Raw genomic sequence first — 19,005 nt, 5'->3', positions numbered from 1 at the left:
AATGTACCGTATATATTATTTACTTATGCTCAGTGCACATGTTACTTATTATAATCAATTTTATCAAAAGCAATAGGTCTTATGCTGCATATCTTTCTACTATGTATCGTAATGCTTACTGATTCTGGTAAAATTCATATCCTAAAATAAATCGAAATAGAGCTTTCTTTATATTACTGTCTTCAATCAGATCGATTTTCAAGAGAGAGTGTCATTATAAACGAAGAAAATTACATCAATTTTGAGTATTCATTTTTATAGGGTAATAAATAAATTTTCTCATTATTAGATCATTATCTTCATTGTTATTAATCTAGCCATACTACATTTCGAAATAAGGTTTAGTAAATAGATATGATAATTTAAGAAAAAAATTGTTTTCTACTGGATGTTAGGCAATTCTTACTGAAATAATGCGCTGAAGTCCACCAATTTTGTTCTCGAGTTGCGTCTCGTTATTGTTGCAAAAAGTGGTTAAAAAAAAAACTGCTTAAGAAGTTTGCAGCGCCACCTGAAAATTAACTTAGTAACTTTACTTAGAAATATGTCGCGGTTAAAGTAGTTGTCTAAGTAGAATGCTGCACACTTCTATGACTTTTCACTACCTTCCATTCTTCATTAGTTTTTTTTTCAAGCTGTCGACTATCTTTGGCACTCTTGCTTTTATTGTATAAATTAAAGTCGTGTTGCAAAACTAGTTAATTGTTTTTAAAAAAATGCATAGTTTTGAACTAACTACACATCAAAATACTACTTATAGGGGAGAGTGGGATCAATTGTAAAATTTTTGACTTTACTATTTTTAACTAACAAAAATTCCAATATATTATTAGTATTAATTGACAGACGAGTAAAGTAGACTATTCTCTACTAAAAAAAAACTTATTTTAAATGTTATTATATTAGTTATTAACAATTTTTGACAGTCGTGCACTTGTTACAATTGTCCCCACGTACGAGGTCAATTGTAACAGTTCATAAATTCAACTAAAGCATAGTTAATTATGCATATTATCATAGTTGTGATATATTTTTTAATTGATCAAAATAGTTGTGATATTTTAGGTGTAAAAATAATAATGAGCAGAGACCTAAAGGGTTAAACTTTCAACTGTAAGGGGTTAAAAATTTTAATTTATGCTGTGAAATGTGACAAATAAAATAATGCACATGCAACATAATATAAATGATATAGGAAACTATTGGTGGTTCTTAAAGAGTTAAGCAACGGTTTGTAAACATAAGAAATGGGACCTAAGGGGTTAAACAATTGCAATTGAAATTATGAATTTTATTTTCAGCTGTTACAATCGTCCCTTTACTTATTGTTACAATCGTCCTCAAGACGCCATTTCAGCTTCATTTGTTAAAAACAATGCTAGTTAATTAACAAAACTAATCTTTTTTTTTTGAAATGTTAATTAAGGTGTCCACTTACATATTCGGTTAATAATTTTTATTTGTTTAAACAAAATTACTTTGTTACAATATAATATTCTAATACCAAAAAAAGTACTTACGTAGCGTGAAAATATCTTTTGTGATGTAACTCTTTCAAAAGTACATAAAAATGGTTGCCAGCAGGGGTGTACATGTAGATTTATTAAATACACCTTGTGTTCCACCTAGGAACCAAATCTAGAACCCGACACTCGAAATTTTTGCTCTGTTACAATCGTACCCTGTCACAATTGACGCCACTCTCCCCTACTATACAGTTTGATGCTCAGAATTTAAGATAAATTATATTTATTATATAAGTTAATTTTTGAATAAAATAATTATGGTGCTTTCAATTTTCAATTATATTTATAATTATGAATGGTCACTTTTTATAGTAATTATAAAAAAAATATCTATTTTTCCTTTCAAAAGCTTTTAAAGAAAATTCCACGAATCTATTTTGTTAATAATTTAGCGTAAACTTAATTTACATGATCTTAATATCAACCATAAAAACTTTCTCCTTTTTTTTTGGGTGGGTATTTTTTTATGCTAAAATGCTGCTTACTTCCCGAAATTTTTCAAGCGTATAAAGTCATTAAGAAAGGGGCACATTACTTCATGTGACTTGATAAGAACTTCAACCGTCCTATTAACAGCTTATTTGATGTAATCCTTAAAGCTACACATTTTTACTTCAAAGATAGAATTTTGATAAAAATTATGTCTTCCAAGAACATAAAAAAAAATAGAAAGCCTGGTCTTTGGAAAACTTAATTAAATTCCAAGCTTGTATCACCATTTTTTTGTTATCTCACGCTAAATGGTGTTTTTTTCCCTTCTAACTGAAACTTGCGAAAAAATAAATTTCATGACTGACAAGTGTAGGCGATAGGAGAGGTCGTATTCAATGAAAAAAATGTGACGAAAATGTGTAGCAAAAAATAATCCATCATCTTACAGTATTGTATAGATATTTTAGGGTGAAAAATAAAAATGCACGTGTATTGGGGTAATGGATGGAAACATCTTCTTCGCTGAACCTTTTGTTTGCATGTTAAAACGCTGGTGGCGCTGGGGTTGCTTAATTAATCCTGTTTTTATATATGAATTGATGGCATCGATTTCAAAGTGTAAGTTGTAGTAACGTCCGCTCATTAGATATTTAAAAGATAATATATCATCAGTTAAGTCATATTTCATTACTCAGCTTCCATTAAACATCACTTAATTACTTTAAAATATTGAACCTCGAAGGAGTTGCAATTTTTCATTTTAATTTACAAAACAAAACAATTTTTTTAAAAAGTGAAATTAAGCATGAAACAAACTTTGGTAATTTTTAAAGAGTGATGATAGTTTAAAAAGCTTAAACTTACATTTTGAAAGCTTAAATTGGCAGCAGAATTTTGTACTTCAAATGAGGGAGATTATTTTTTTAAAATTAAATTTATATTTGAATAAAATGTTGCTTTTAGGAATTAAAATGATTTTCTCTTTAATAAAGATTCTTATTATAATTGCTTAATAAAAATTTTAAGCCAATTTTTTTATGAAAAATTGAATTTTTTGATTTTCTTAAAATTAATATCGGTATTATGTACTTTTGTGAACATTGTAAAAGTTTAAGTTAAAAATCAAATAGATGAGTAAGACGATGCTTTTTCAGTGTACAATGTGCATCGTTGGTTGAACCTTTTACACGGTGAAAAAGATTTTGGTAAAATTACAGTACTCTATGATAATGAAATTTCTGTTAGAAAATTAACATAATTCTGTTAATACAACCAAAGTATATGGGATTTATAAGCCAGTCACTTGGCAATTTTTTTCCATTCATATGGTAACAGTTTAACTCTGGTTTTTTAGAATTATAGTATTCTTGCCAATCATTTGGTAAAAATACAAGACTAAACGTGAATTTAACCAAATAAATAGTTTTAATGCCCTGCTAGAAAAAATCATGATGAAATTACCAAATTTTGCCGTATTCACTAAAATTTATCACATATTATAACATATTCTTTGGTTAATCTAACCAAAATCATTACCGAAGTACTTTGGTAAGAATAACCGCTCTTTTTGGTGTTCCCATAGAGCCAGAAAGTTAGACCATAAGTTTCTCCATATTATGGCAGAATTGAATGAAATTTTTTTCAGTGTGTAAACTCTAAATGGCGCTCTTTCATAACAATTTTTTTTATGTTGGTAGATATGATGACTTTTACGATTTTCACCACATTTGAATATAAATTTATCAGTCAAATATCTGCGATTGCGGGGCAAGTTAATCCAGCAATGTGGTGTTGTAGGCATGAAATTTTATTGTGTTTAAAGCTTTTATTTTATTTAAATGGTACAATAAACTCCCTGAGGGGCTATACTTTTTACCATAATTTTATCTGGGATTCTTACAGCTTAAAGTTGTGGTTCATGTTAAAATATTTTCACTGACATATAATTTTTTAAATAAATAATTAAAAATTTGATTTTAAAAAAAATTGCTGCGAAGTGTAAAAAGTTTCAAATTAACCTATTGAAAAAATTATTTTATAAATGTTGCTTATATTAATTCGCAAAGGTTGTTAATAATTGATAATTTAGGTTTACTGCTCATTATTCTTTTGAACATTCGTTATACTTTTATCTGTTATATATTTATTTGAACAGTAGATTTTTCTGAAAGAAAGGATTAATCTGATAATAATTTTTGATTTAACGATCATTTTGCTTGGATAAAAAGTTTATTCAAAATGATAGAATTTAAATCGAACGAAGTACCGTGATATAATATTAAATCTCATAGACACACACAATATTCTGTAAATATCTCCTAGAATATAACTTTTGGAATCTTTGTAAAAATTCATGAATCCTTGTAAAAAGTAAAAATCATATACCGAAAAAGCAATGCTGAAAATTGACGATTATTTTCTTACTTATACAGTATCATTCTGGAATTTGTCAGCATCCAGCCATACAACTGATGCAAATTTCTAATTAAAATATTTTCCTAAATTATATTAGTTTGGGCTTTTTTACTTCAAAATAGTTCTGAAAAAAAAATAAATAAATAAAGAGAAAAAAAATCATAATAGTCAGTTTCTTCACAGAAACTGACTATTATTTCTTAGAATGCGAAGCTCTAGTATTTATATAATAATTTTATTTGTCTTGAATATATTACATTCTCTTAAAAAAACGGAACACAATTATTTATTTTAGTTACATTAATCCTGTCAACTGAGAACCCCCCAAAAAAATGAAATCTAAAGTTAAAAGTTTATTTTGTGTGTTATTATCTCATATCACATATGAAATAAGAAAACAAGGAAATATTGCATTTCTTTCTTTTTTAAGCTGATGGACAACATCAAACTATTAATGTACATTTTAATTGAGTTCTAACTCATTTTCCTAAATGAAAATAATTTACGATTATTTGTTTCAAATTAATTCAAATAATAATTAAACAACATTTTTATAAAAATATTTTGCGGTTTATGTAGAGAAACTAACTATTAATTCGTAAGATGCGAAGCTGAAATATTTATATAATAATTATGTTTATCTTGAGCATATTAATAGTTATTAAAATGCTTCTCTTTTAAAATAAAAAATCTGCCGTCATACATTTGAGTCCTCATGCCTACTGAGTATCATAAAAAAATGATATCCTTCAGTAAAGATTTCCTCTGTGTGTCATCACATATTAAATAAGAAAATAATGAAGAGCAATTAAAAATGACATTTTAATTGAGTTCTAACTCATTTTCCTAAATGATAATAGTTTGCGATTATTTCTTTAAAATTAATTCAAATAATAATTAAACAACATTTTCATAAAAATATTTTGCGATTTATGTAGAAAAACCAACTATTATTTCGTAGGATGCGAGGCCGAAATATTTATACAATAATTATATTTGTCTTGAGAATCATTATTAATCATTAAAATGCTTCTCTTTAAGAAAAAAGGAAACTACAGTCATACATTTGAGTCTTCATGCCTACTGAGTATCATAAAAATGATATCCTTCAATAAAGATTCACCCTGTGTGTCATCTTCACATATTAAATAAGAAAAAATGAAGAGCTTGCATTTTCACTTTTCCCTAATCAAATGGACTTATTCGTGAATTTGTATGAATTATTATGAATCGGATGAACCATTTACGAATTTTAAAGCATCCAATCATGTAATTGATGCAAATTTTAATTGAATTGGGATCTAACATGTTCCTAACTGATACTAAATTATGATTTCTAGTTCAAAATAACTCTGAAAATGATAAGAAAAATGTAAAAACTTTTCCTGATTTCTGAAAAGAAGCTGACTGATTCTGAACAGAGACTAACTATTCTTAGAATGCAAAGCTCCAATATTTATATCAAACTTATATTTATCTTGAGGATATTACTTATTAACAGAAGGATTCTCTTTAAGGGGAAAAAAAATGAAAATCATAATCATATATTTGAGTTCTCATGTTCTTTAATCCTGCCTACTGAGTATTACAAAAAATAAATGATATCTTCAAGCAAAGGTTCATTCTCTGTGTTATCATCACATATGAAATAAGAAAATAAGGGAGAGCTTGCATTTCCTTCTTTCCTTAATCGGATGGACTTACATATAGATTCCAAGTAAACGTAGTTAGCACGAGAAAAAGAGCGCATGAGATTCTTTTTTTCTCTTTTTTTTCCTGGAATGCCTGATTGGAGCTGGTTGCTAGGCAACGGAGATGCTGGTACTTTTGTGCCATCTGACGCTAGATATTTTTCTTTCTACTTTATATTTTATTTTTTTCCCTTATTTTTATGCCTTTCTTTTATCCAACGAGGAGCTCAGGAATTTTCTTTTCCAAAATCTAGAACCTTTTGTTACTTTATCGATAAATGAAATATCGACGTCTTCGCGTTATCGATATCTAAAGTATCTTCCAAAATAGTGGAAAGTGGGAGTCGTTGAACATCTTGTGAGGTTTCTTTTTTTTTTTATTAAAAAATGGATATTTAGATTAAATAATTTTAGTTTTCTATGGCTATTCCATTTTTAATATTTAATATCATACAGATTTTTTCTTCACATTTGGAACATTTGTTTCATAAAATGACTTCCATACCAATTTATTGAGTAAAGAGAATTTATTATGAGTTTAAATATATTTTATTCTTTTGCTTTCCCTTTTTTTTCTTTTTTTTTCACAAAAAAGCATAATCGATTGATTCATCTATTTAAAGCATCCAAATTATCTATTCATTTATTTTTAATTTTTTTATATTCTGTGAGATTTATTCAGTTTTTTTTCTGTCCTAAAATATTTTAAATCTTTGTGGTTTTTAACGCTAACCACAAAGTAAACAAAATAACATAAAAATTCATTTAAATCAATTGTTCTAACGGAGCCCAACTAAAATAATTTTGATAATTGTGGTGTCTTATTTAATTTTCTTAAAAAATAATCCTGCCCTTAGAGAATTAATCTTGCAAACATAGATTCTTCTACTTCAATATAAAGAAATTTTGGAGCAAAAGTACCGTACAAAAGTACAGGCAATTTAGGTGCATCATCCCTAGGGCATTCCCCAAAAATGTTTCCTAGGGTAATTAAATAAAAAAATTTAAATATGAAAAATTCTACATGGGGAAGATATAATATTATATAGAAAATCTGACAAACTTTTCCTCTTTTGATTTTATTGAAAGTTATTAATCGAAATTTTGAAACAGTTTTTAAGCTTTCACTACCACTGTATTTTTCAGAAAAAGTCACCGTGTTAAAGTGGGGAAATGTTAACTCTTAGTTAACTCATAGCCTTAACTCTATGTTAACTCTTAGCCCAAAGAAAATACATCAAAACAGCATTACTTAAGGAAGCTGTAAATTTCTAAAAGTGGGAACCATGGAACCATTGCCAGAAGAAAAAAATGAAATGAAATTTCTAAATCTTCCTATTTATGATCCCAATCTTTGATCCTTCTGGTATGGATTACAGGGCTACGGAGTTGAACCATGATAGTTACAAACTCATAATTTGGTTGGTTGTTCAACGCAGGTTATAAAATAATAATAATTCAAAAATATTGAAGACACACGTCATTACAACACGTCAAAACAATCATTAGTTCAGTAACATACGTCTTCTATGTTTAGCATTTGCAGGTGATCCAATTGTTCTTCTGCAATAAATTAACCTCCAAAAATTGTACAAATTACTGGAGTTATCTACATTTAAATCCTCAAGTATATTGTTTGCAAAAGACTTAAGAAAATATTTTCGGACTTAGGGTATTAGAAAGTACTACACGTTTAGTCCACGTTTGCGTGAAAGTACGTTTAGTTCACAGGAATAAGCGATGTATAGAAGAACCATTATTGTTAAAATATGCAGCCTGCTTAAGTCTAGAGAGCATGAAGTACGTTGGTACACTATCAAATGTTAAATCTTTAGCTGATTTAATAGCGGGAAGAGATTCTTTTCATGAATTAGGGCATTCTCTCAATTTAGGCCATCAAAATCACCTTATCAAAATTACTTTGACTTTATCAGACTTAAAGAAAAATATCATTGTTTTTTAAAAAGGCGGATTTACTGCAATGATGTTGATGCATAAGGAGGAAAACTAAGCAGCACAATTTGTCTGAAATTTAAATATCATATAGTAGAAAGCTTAAACAAGCCCTTGGCCAACTACCATTTGAAACAGCCCCAAATCATCATATTTTAAACACAGAAAATTAGGGCAGAGTGGAGTGACATTGAGTGGGTTGAAATCAGGTGTTTTCATTTCGGAAAAATTATTTCTTATTATCTTGTCATCTAAATTACTCTTTAAAAGTCAAGAAGAAGGACCCGCCATATTGGCGTTTTATTTTTTATTAATTCACGGCATTTCTGTAGATAAATTTGTTTTATTATAACAATTATCTGATGTTTTCTTGTTTATAAACTATCGTTATTAATTTGTTATTACAGTTATAAAAATTATTTTCATTCCAGCTTATTATACGCTTACTAAAGACTCCTACCCTAACAAACAACAAGGATTTAGCCCGATAAATAACATTATAACGTTTCATTTCGATAACCTCTGCTCGTGGGGTAAAGCCGGATAGTACCCGAACCGGCACCCTTTTTGGTGTCAGCCTATGCCGAGCTCACGAAAGCTGACGTGCAGCGAAGAGAGAAGATAACTACATACAAGGTTGAACAAAGGTCTTACTTACCGGGGTTATCATGTTATACCAAAGGTAAGACAGGATAATCCCGGTCCTACAAACCCGGTCTTACCAAAGTAGTGAGGTAAAATCGGGTGATTTAGTTTTTCTAAAAAAAATCATTTATTAAAAAAGTAGTCTATCTCTGACTTTACAAGAATGACACACTGTATGCGACTAAACAATGAATATATTGGTTAAATCAGACAGTTTATAAATAGATCAAGCAGTTTAACTCCCACACCAAACGAATCTTAGCACCTCGGTACTACCCCACCTGCCCTATTTCGTATTAAAAATACATGAAATGCACGCTTTTTTATCAAGCCACCCTCTTACAAATATTAAAACAATTTTTCCACTAGTTTTAATTTCGGACCAATTTTATTTTTATAATTGTAAAAGTAAATCTACTTAAATGCAAAAATTGACTCTAAAATAAAAATATTAGAATCTAACAGCTTTGATGTAAAGATAAAAGATTAAGGCAAGAATATAACATCAATTAATAAGCTGTAAACGATTAAGATTCTAAGATATATTATTTACTCCCGATTTCATCTTCTTTTTCACGAGGGACACTTAAGATATATGCATAAACGGAGACTTTTTCCCCTTCTTTTCCAATATTTGCACATCCACAGAACATTCAAGCAACCTCATCGGAGTTGACTACCTTCAATAGCTGGGAGCGAAGGAAAATTTTTCGTCCTTCCTAAGATTCAAATACTTCCTTTCATGCCTGTTCCGAAGGAGCATTTTTATCCGCTTGATTAAATATCCGTCTCTTCTTTATAGAAGAACCGCTGGAACGTGGAATCAAGGGGAACATATTTCCCAACGGGCACCATGGTTGAAGTAATGAACTGTGAGAACATTAATTCAAAATTCTCGTGTTTGAGAAAAGCTAAAGAAAACACGATAGCCCGAATCTTTTGCTACCTAACAGCTTTTAAGATACGGGATAAGACTTTATGAAAAAAAAATGGGGAAATATCATAGCCTAGAGCGTATCTGGAACTAAAATAAAATCAGTCAATTGAATATTGTTTTTGGGATAGATATTATTATAGGTAATAAAATTGCTTTAAAAAAATTGAAAATCGCCTTTGAGTAAAACTGTCGGCATTTAATTCATATAGGAAAAAGTTAAAGGAAAATGCTTAAGAACTTTCAATTTTTTTATTTGGTACTATATGTTTGCTCAGAACAACTAATATTTATTATGTTTACTATACAAATATTATTCGCTAGACAAACCATGAACTGTTTATTTACCTGTATATGCATTTTCCCCCCATTTAAATATTTAATAATTGCCGAAATAGTTAAGAGTATCAATCATTTAATGGGCAGAAAATACTATAGCTTTTAAGATATGGACTTAATGAAAAAATGAGAAAATGTTATAGCCTAGAACGTATCTGGAACTAAAATGAAATACGTCAATTAAATACTGTTTTTGGGAGAAATATTACATTGTAACAAAAACTTTTAACAAATTTTAAATCGCATGTGGCTAAAAATGTCTGATTTTTATTCATATAGCTAAAAAATTAAAAAAAAATACTTATCAACTCTCAATTTTTTTGTTTGGTGCTCTATATGTTTGCTCAGAGCAACTAATATTTATTATGATTACTATACAAATAATAGTTGCTACGAAACTATGTGCTTCTTTATGTGTTCGTATGTTCTAATATATGTATTTTTTATTCATTTTAACTGTCTTAACAAATTATCGTCTTTATAATTTGATGCTTAGGTTGTACAGTAACTTTGAAGATTTTATGAAAGATGTCGAAAAATATCGTAGCCTTTATAGATATTACAGGCTGCCTCTTATTTTATCACAAAGTTAAAAACTTAAAAAAGTAATGAGACAAAAAAAACATTAATTTGTGATTGTTATCGTAGTAATAAGACACTCGATTTTTATCCAAAATTATAATATTTTTTTTTGAAAAAATTAGCATTCAATGACGTTTTCCTTAATGCAGTTAAAATTCAATGCTCAAAAATAATTTTACTATATATTGCAATAAAAATGCGTTAATACATCTTCCATTAAATTATTATTAATATACTGTACTTGAAATACTGTTAATAATCGTGCTATTATATGAATATTTATAGATTATATATTGTACAAAATCATTGCTAATTTACTTTCATTTTCTGCTGCTAAACTTCATGGCAAAAACACCGTGAATACACAATATTAAAAATCTCTTAAAATAACTCTAAAAATGAACTATTAGCTGTAAATTAGATAATGTAAAATTCTAGAATGGTTTAATGGTAAAAGTAATATTAATATAAATACAGATAAGGTTTGACATGATAAATTATTATAAATAACACTGAGAAAAAAACGGTCCAAACTTCCATAATATGGTAACATTTACAGTTTTTCCAACACTACGTGAGAACCAAAAAGCTCAGTAGTTTTTACCGAAGTGCTTTGGTAATGATGTTGGTAAAATTAACATTAAAATATGGTTTTATTATCTGTGATAAAATTTAGTAAATGGAGTAAAATTTTGTAATTTTATTAGGATATCTTAGAGTAAGGCGAAAAAACTTTTCTTTCGGTTAAGTTTAATTTTAAGTTCAGTATTTTTAACTTAATGCATAGTAATAAGAACTATAATTCTGAAAACCAGAATTTCCGGTAAACCACTACCATAATTCTGTTAAGAATGTTTTAAAGAAACAGTTTATATGGTAAATTTAGGTTTTTATTACAATAATTATGTCTTTTTTTCCTTTACCAGAAATGTCATTACCAAACTGTACAGTAATTTTACCAGACTTTTTTTCGCAGAAAAATTCTGCAGTCAATTGTCCATAAATTTTCCAAATTCCAAGTACAGCTTGTTAAATTTCTAATTTAAAAGAAACAACTTCAAAAGAATATAGACTAATATTAATTTAGTTACAAAAAATAAATACGGTGAAGCAAAATTTAAGTGAAGAGCTAGGAAATATTTTCTGCATAAGAGAAAATCAAACAAAAACCATCATTTATAAACTCTTCCTGATCCTAACCTTAAGAACACGTTCCTGTCTAATGCGCAGTCAAAACTTTTTTAAGGCTATTTCTCACGAAAACAAGCTATTTACTTCTAAAAGAAATAGTTCTATTAAACATTCAAGGAACTTATCGATAAAAATAAAAAGCCCTTTTATATGAATAAACTGAGGAGGAAAACAATAAAAGTGAAAATGAACTAAAAAATCTCTCACAAAAAGGCTTAAAATCGATTCCAATACTCATCTCTGCTCGGTAATTGTTTTAGAATGTGTTTGATAGAAGAAAAAGAATCTCCAAGCAGATAATGGCCCAAAGTTTTTGTCTATTTCGGGGTGACCCTTATGGCTGTTCGCTAAAAAAAACGAAATAAACCATTGTAACGGATTATTTTTCTTCTTGTCATTGTCAGTTAAAAGTTTTAACAATGTTTTACGAAAGAATTGTTTTTTACTGGTTATCTTTTATCAAACCAGTGCATTGTCTTATACAACTTAAAACTAAGTAATTATTTAAAATGAATTTAAAAAGAAATATTATTTACAGGTTTTTTATTATAAAAGTTAATATATATTTCTTAAAGCACTTTTTAAATATTTAAAAAATTTTAATGATTTTATGGAGTTTATTACGTAATGAACAATTACTAGTTTAAACATTGTATAGAAATATTATTAAACTTTAATAATTGTTATTACAACTTTATATTGCGCTAGCATAATTATTGCATTAGTACATTGCTTTTTCGATTTTATAATGTCTAAGTAAAAAACAATTCTAAAATGTACTAGCTGAATACCAATTCTTCGTATGGGTTAAAAAAAGTAAATAAATAAATAAATCAGTACTGAACAACAATGCGGAATCTATGAGCAAAACTTAAAGGCGCAAACCAAAACCAAACAATAAAGTTAAAATCTATCAATTTTTTTTATTTACTATTATCTTTGCCGGTCGCTTTACGTTATTAGATTAACCAAAACACGTTCTTAGAATTTAATCTCTTTAAAATCTGTATTCAGTATCATTTGGCATGGTTTCGTTGCTTGAGGCCAACTCAAGATAGAAAAAAAAAATTATCACAACCAAATGATTTTCTCTGGTATTTATCCCTTTCGAGGGCCCGTGAGAAACCACTTCCTAATGTACTTATGTGCCTTTATTAAAACTGCACAGTATCGGTGCATTTTCAATAGGTACTTAATATACAATAATGCGCCTACTATTTTCTCAACCGATTAAATCTGCACCAGTTTCCATAACATCAGAAGGGCTTATAAATAAAATTAATCAAGCATCATTGGCGCCAATATTAGCAATATAATTACTATAATTATGGTGATTTTTAATATTCCTCTTGAACGAATTTATATAAATTCCTTATTACATATACTTTTCCGTACTAAATTTTTTTTATATTTTGAATTTAATTTTCATCGTTTTTAATGATTTATTTTTTATAGAAAAACGTTTTAAAAGCATAATTTTAAACAAAGTAAACAAGGGGGTTCAAATTACTTTACAAAAACTGTTATGATGGCGTAGTCTTAGCAAACAACACTGATGCCATCTGTAAAATATTTGAAAAAAAAACTGATTCATCTATAATTTAATTTTAAACAATGTCTAACGCTTGACCAATGAGAAAATTTTATTTTTTAAACTGCTTCATCGAATGAACCAACGGAAAATTTCGAAGAAATTTTAAGATTGGAGGCTAAATTTTCCTCTTGCAGCTGTTGTTCAAATTTCAAAATGGTAGAGCAAATGGTTCTGGAATTATAAGAGAGACAACGCACTGATACAGAGACGCTAACTCCATATTTTATTATTATACATCAGTTTATTTAGTATTAAACTTCTATATTGCAAAAACTATTTATTTAAGTATGATTGCATCATTACCTATAAATATTTTTAAATAAAATACACTAGAAAAACAGCTAATTTGTATAGCCATTTAAGAAAATTTTCATTGCGTAAAAACATTTATCTTTTAATGTTTAAATATTCGCTTTTAAAGTAAAGGGTAAAATCACTGATCTACTAGTTACACAATAATATTTTTAACTGTTTGTGACTTCGCTTAAACTATTTAACAACTTTTTCGTAAAATCTTTTTTAATGACAAGTTGGAAAATTTTCAATGTACGCGGATTATCTAAAAAAATGCAGCCATATGTTATAAGAACCTTATATTTTTCTTCTGAACATAATCTTTAAACAAATTTTAAAATAAATAACCGATTTAAAATAGTATTTGAAAGTTAGCATGTGGTTTTGATTATAAAATTAAACTTTATACTTAAATTTGGAAAAATTAATTTTGGGAAATATTGTTTATGAGAATTTTTTAACTGTTATTTAAATTTAAGAAGAAATATTTAATTATTCCTCATAGAAAAGAAGTAATGTATGGAATTTGTAATAACCTTGGATACAATATAGAAACATTTTATTAATTTAAAGATTTATCCAGCAATATACTTTTATTTCGCTTCACGAAAAGTTGAATGCTTTCTCATCAACAAAAAAAGTTGGAATTAAGTTATCATTTGCATGTTTAAGATCACATAATAACCCTAATATTTTAAAATAAAATTAGTAACTATATCATAATTCTAAGTTTTTAAATTCTTCTGCTGCATGGAGATGAAAAAACATTAAAAACATATAATATAATTATTTTCATTTACTAATTATGTTAAGTAATATAACATCAACGATCTTTTTAAACATAATATCATTTGCGTAACAGTTTTAATTTAATAAAACATTGTTTGCCATACGAAAGATTTGTTATATTTATCCGCTATATTTAGAGACAAAGAAGAATCGTTATTAATTCAAATAATAATACGTTCTTAATGACGGTATGTTGAAAGCAGGCGTAAATTAGCAGTTCGATAAGCACATATAAAAAATGTAATAGTTGAACCCATTTTGTAGTTTTTTTCCACAAGCATATGGACTTCTTTCATGATTGAATTGATGCCAATACTTCTATTGGGCGATTAATCATTGGGTAACGCCTATGCACCACGTGACACTGACGTAATGTGTCTAAGATGCTTATTTGATTAAGTGCGACATTTCGTCAATTGATCGAGCCCATCTAATTAGTTTCAGCGCGGTTAAGCTTAGCTAATGATACGGAAAATTTACTACTTCGAAAGAGTCAGAAATCGAATGTCTTTTTAATTTCAGTTCCAATTTTGTTTGACTTTTTCTTCTTTATTTTGAAAAAAAATAAAATCACTTCTACGATACTGATAAACAATAAATATGCATGAATATACTTGGAAATTAAAATTGATGTTGCAAATTTTTTAAATACCTCCGATTCATATAAAATTTTTGAAACATTTGAATTATTATAGATATTTGTTTGAATTCAATTTGATATTCAAACTAAATTATAATTTGTAACCTGAATTTATCTTTCTTAAGGAAAAAATATGTTTGATAATATTAATAGATATCAAGACACATAACCACTTTTACATAAAACCTTAATATAAATGAAGAAATTATTAAATTTTATAATATAAAAGAAGAAAAATAGCGTAACTTATTTTTATAAATTATTTTAATGCTCTTGAAATGCTTGATAAAATGCTCTTTAATAACAAACAACAAGAAGAGTATAAATTCTCAAAACAAAAATGTTAGAAAAACGGAAGTAAATTACATTTCACATATTGAATATGCTTAAGTTAACAGATAGAGGGTGTTAAATAAGGAGTCAATATTGTTCAAGGGATAAGGAGTCAATTTCATCGAAAAAGCCTCAACGTACAACTTTTCTTCGATAGCCCATGCAACTTATCGAATTTTTATAACTATAATTTAACTGCTAAAATTTAATTTAGAATTCTGAATTTTTGACATTAGTTTCACGAAAAACTATTATTATTTATTTTTATTAGAGCTAAAATTTGCGTCAAAAAAGATTCTATGTCTTTATGAGCACTTGATAAAAGTCATAAGAATTATGATATTGACCTGAAACAAATTTTAATAAGCAGTAAAATATGCTTTTTTAAAAGTTACACAAGCTCAAAAAATTTAAAAAAATGAAAAATTGGTTTTTAAAATTAAAAATGTTTTCTATTCGGATTTTTATAAAAAAGAAATATTTTGACCTACAAAAGTATATAAAATGATTAATAATACTTAAATGTTAGCATTAGTGTAAGTAAAATTTTGTCACCGATTTTTGCTTTCACTGAGTGGGTTTCAATATTTCTGCTGTAACCCAGATTTTTTTTTTGTAGCATTGGTTTCAAATTGCTTCGAATAAAGTTGATTTTAACGTGTAATTTTTTCTATAGAAATTTTAAAGCTTACAATGAGAAATATTTAGAACCCCAATTGAGTAATAATAATATTAGTATACAATAATATTGAGTAATAAATAATATTAGTGTATGCATTACTCCATTAACAGAAGGATTTGACTTAAGAGTGGAATTGAAGCTAGACAATATTAATGATACAATTGATTTAAATTCAGATATTATTTCAAATATTCATTAATCATTGCACAATTTTTGAAACAATTTTCTTAAACTATTATGAGTTTTAAAATATTTTTTAGTTTGCAGAATAAAGATAGGGCAAATTATTTTAAAGCAATGAATTCCATCACTATGACGGCCACTTTCACTGAAATTGACTATTGATATAGGACATTAAATTGCATTTTTGTCATATATGCTTGCAGCAGTTAGCATTAGCGTTTATTTTAGAGATTTCTTTATGCTGAATTAGGTCATGTTTTTTGGTTCACTAAATATGGTTGTTTACGGGATATGACAAAAACGTTCTTCTTTCATTGCAGGAAATTTCTCGGCAAAAATGATTAAATAAGAATTTACTTAATTGTTATTTTACCATATTTTAACAAAACAGTCATATAAGCATAAATAAGATGGTGATAAAACTGTTAACTGTGAGAAAAACAGTTTATTAAACTAAATGATAGCCAAGCACCTTTCCAACAAATTGGTATAATTAGGAAGTAATGCTATTATTTTTCATGGATTAAATTGTTCAGTATAATCTCATATTTACACATGTTCTTAGTCCAAAAAACACGTTTTTTGAGTTGTGCCACTATTGCAGCCCATGAGCGATTTGTAGGCTTCTAAAACCATACCACGTCTATCAGATGTGTGAATTTTAGCTTTCACTCTAATGCAATACCGGGCGTATAAGTCTGTTATAATAGAATTGTAATAAAGACTTTTCGAATCAGATATAAGATCAAAGTCAATGAACATTAACAAATTATAAAGTGAAATAATACATTTCTATTTTCTTCTTTTATTTAATGTATTTAATATAATTAAAGATAATGTTATTTAATATCAGTTCAACATAATATTAATAATTTATTTTGATATTTTTCACATAATTAAGCTGACAGACATGAAATGTGTTAACTTATTCTTTTGTTTTATATATTAATTTAGGAATTGTTTCATATTTTGCTAGTAATTTTTAGTTTAAGGCTATCTAACACATTTACCCAGAGAAATGTTTCAAGAAAATCATAAAATTAGCTAAAATAAAGAAATATTGACAGGTGACAAAATTATATACCTTTTGTACTTGTTTCGAAATTAAAAATATTGAAACGGTAAAAAATATATCTATATATTAAATTAGATGGCAAAAAATTTATTAAATTTATTTCAATTAATTTAAAAGCAATGTAATAATATATAATTAAAAAAGTATAATATGGCAAAACAGCAATACGATTACTACTTAAATATACATGTCTACATGAAAACTTACCACATCAATACAATGTAAGAGTGTCAGTCCTAGTTTGATAGTAGTTGTGTAGCTATTGTTCATTAGCGGGTGAATAAGTTTGTTATAATTGCTCATAAGATCATCATAATATATTTTTGCATAGGCAGGGATATGAACTCACAATCGATAAACACAAACAAAAATGATGTAAAATAACATGCATTTTACACTTTTGTTTAATTTGATTATTTAGTTAATATTATTACATAATAATTTAATTTGTTTTGCACTTCAACATAATTTACTTCAATATTTTTTACATAATATAAACAAACAAAAAATAAATTTGTTTACTTTCCTTTTAGTGTTCCTATATTTTATTTTAATCAGAATTTTCTTCTTGATTTTATCAGTAATTCATACTTTACTGCTATTTAACACATTGACTAAACATTTCACAAAAAAAACACATGTCAAAATATCAAAATGTTGACATCAGGAAAAATGATTTGTGTTTATACTTGTTTGAAAATAAAAAAATATTATTTAATTAAAATATTTTATTCACTACATGATTAGCACTCGTAATATTGTATACATATGAATTATAATTATTATTATATACCACAGCATACATATACATGCGTATATAAAAACTTACCACATCAATCAGTTGAGAGAGTTTCAGTCCTAGCTTGACAGTAAGCGTGTCGCTGTTGTTTACTACCGGGCGAATAAGTCTGTTATAACTGCTCATAAGATCGTCATAAAGTCTTTTTGCATCCGGATTTGAGCTTACAATCGAGGAACACAAACAAACAATAAAGTATGCTAATTTTTTCCAATAAAGAATTCCACGAATAGCTTTAATATTCGACATATTAAAGCCAGAACCAAACTTTCACCGAAGGAATTTGAAACACTTTATGGCGCACTTAAGTAATAAACCGAAGACACCTACTGTAAAACAACTGAATAGAAATATTTAATTAAAGGTATTTGCATTCCAAAGCTCGGTGTTGTTAAAATTTTAAGGAAGCTAAGGGTTGATTCCGTTGTTTCAAATTCACGCTTCCATCGGAGAAGACGGCCATTATTGTTTCGATCGCTGCGCCATCTACCGAAGCAGTTGATCTCCAGGAAGAGTAACGGAAATAAAATCCTGGAAATGATTTTTGCATTAGTCGGCCGGAAACTATAGTTCCGGTTAAAAGATGATGTTTTTATGATTCTGTAGGAATTTGATGGGGCGATTTTTACTCTAATGTAGCTTTAAAAAAGTCTAAAAATCTTCAAAAAATAATCTATTAGAATGAGGAAAATTAAAATGCGAATTAGAATTTATGATTTCGATGTAAAACTGAATAAAATTTTTTTCCATGACATAGATTCTTTTTATTATTATTTTTGCAAAAAATAAAAATATATATGCTTGCTTTTATTATACTTATGAGCCCGCACTTGATTTTTTGTGGGCTAAAATTTTTTTTTTTAAATTTTACCATTTTAAAGAAGTGTTTTTAGATAAGAAATTTCGTC

General features: G+C 27.4%; 1 protein-coding gene across 1 annotated transcript in view; it reads right to left on the bottom strand.

Annotated features, from left to right (window-relative positions):
• LOC107439547 (acetylcholine receptor subunit alpha-like 1) overlaps positions 1–18,593 on the bottom strand; it is a 205,349-nt gene extending 186,756 nt beyond the window's left edge. Inside the window, exon 1 of the mRNA XM_016052181.3 lies at positions 18,128–18,593. Within this exon, the coding sequence (XP_015907667.1) occupies positions 18,128–18,346 (219 nt within the window). The 5' untranslated portion in view covers positions 18,347–18,593. The remainder of the gene's footprint in view (positions 1–18,127) is intronic.
• Positions 18,594–19,005: the final 412 nt, after the last annotated feature.

This window comes from Parasteatoda tepidariorum, chromosome 3 (assembly GCF_043381705.1).
Source record: "Parasteatoda tepidariorum isolate YZ-2023 chromosome 3, CAS_Ptep_4.0, whole genome shotgun sequence".
NCBI lineage: Eukaryota > Metazoa > Arthropoda > Arachnida > Araneae > Theridiidae > Parasteatoda > Parasteatoda tepidariorum.
This window is presented reverse-complemented; position numbering and strand designations above follow the sequence as displayed.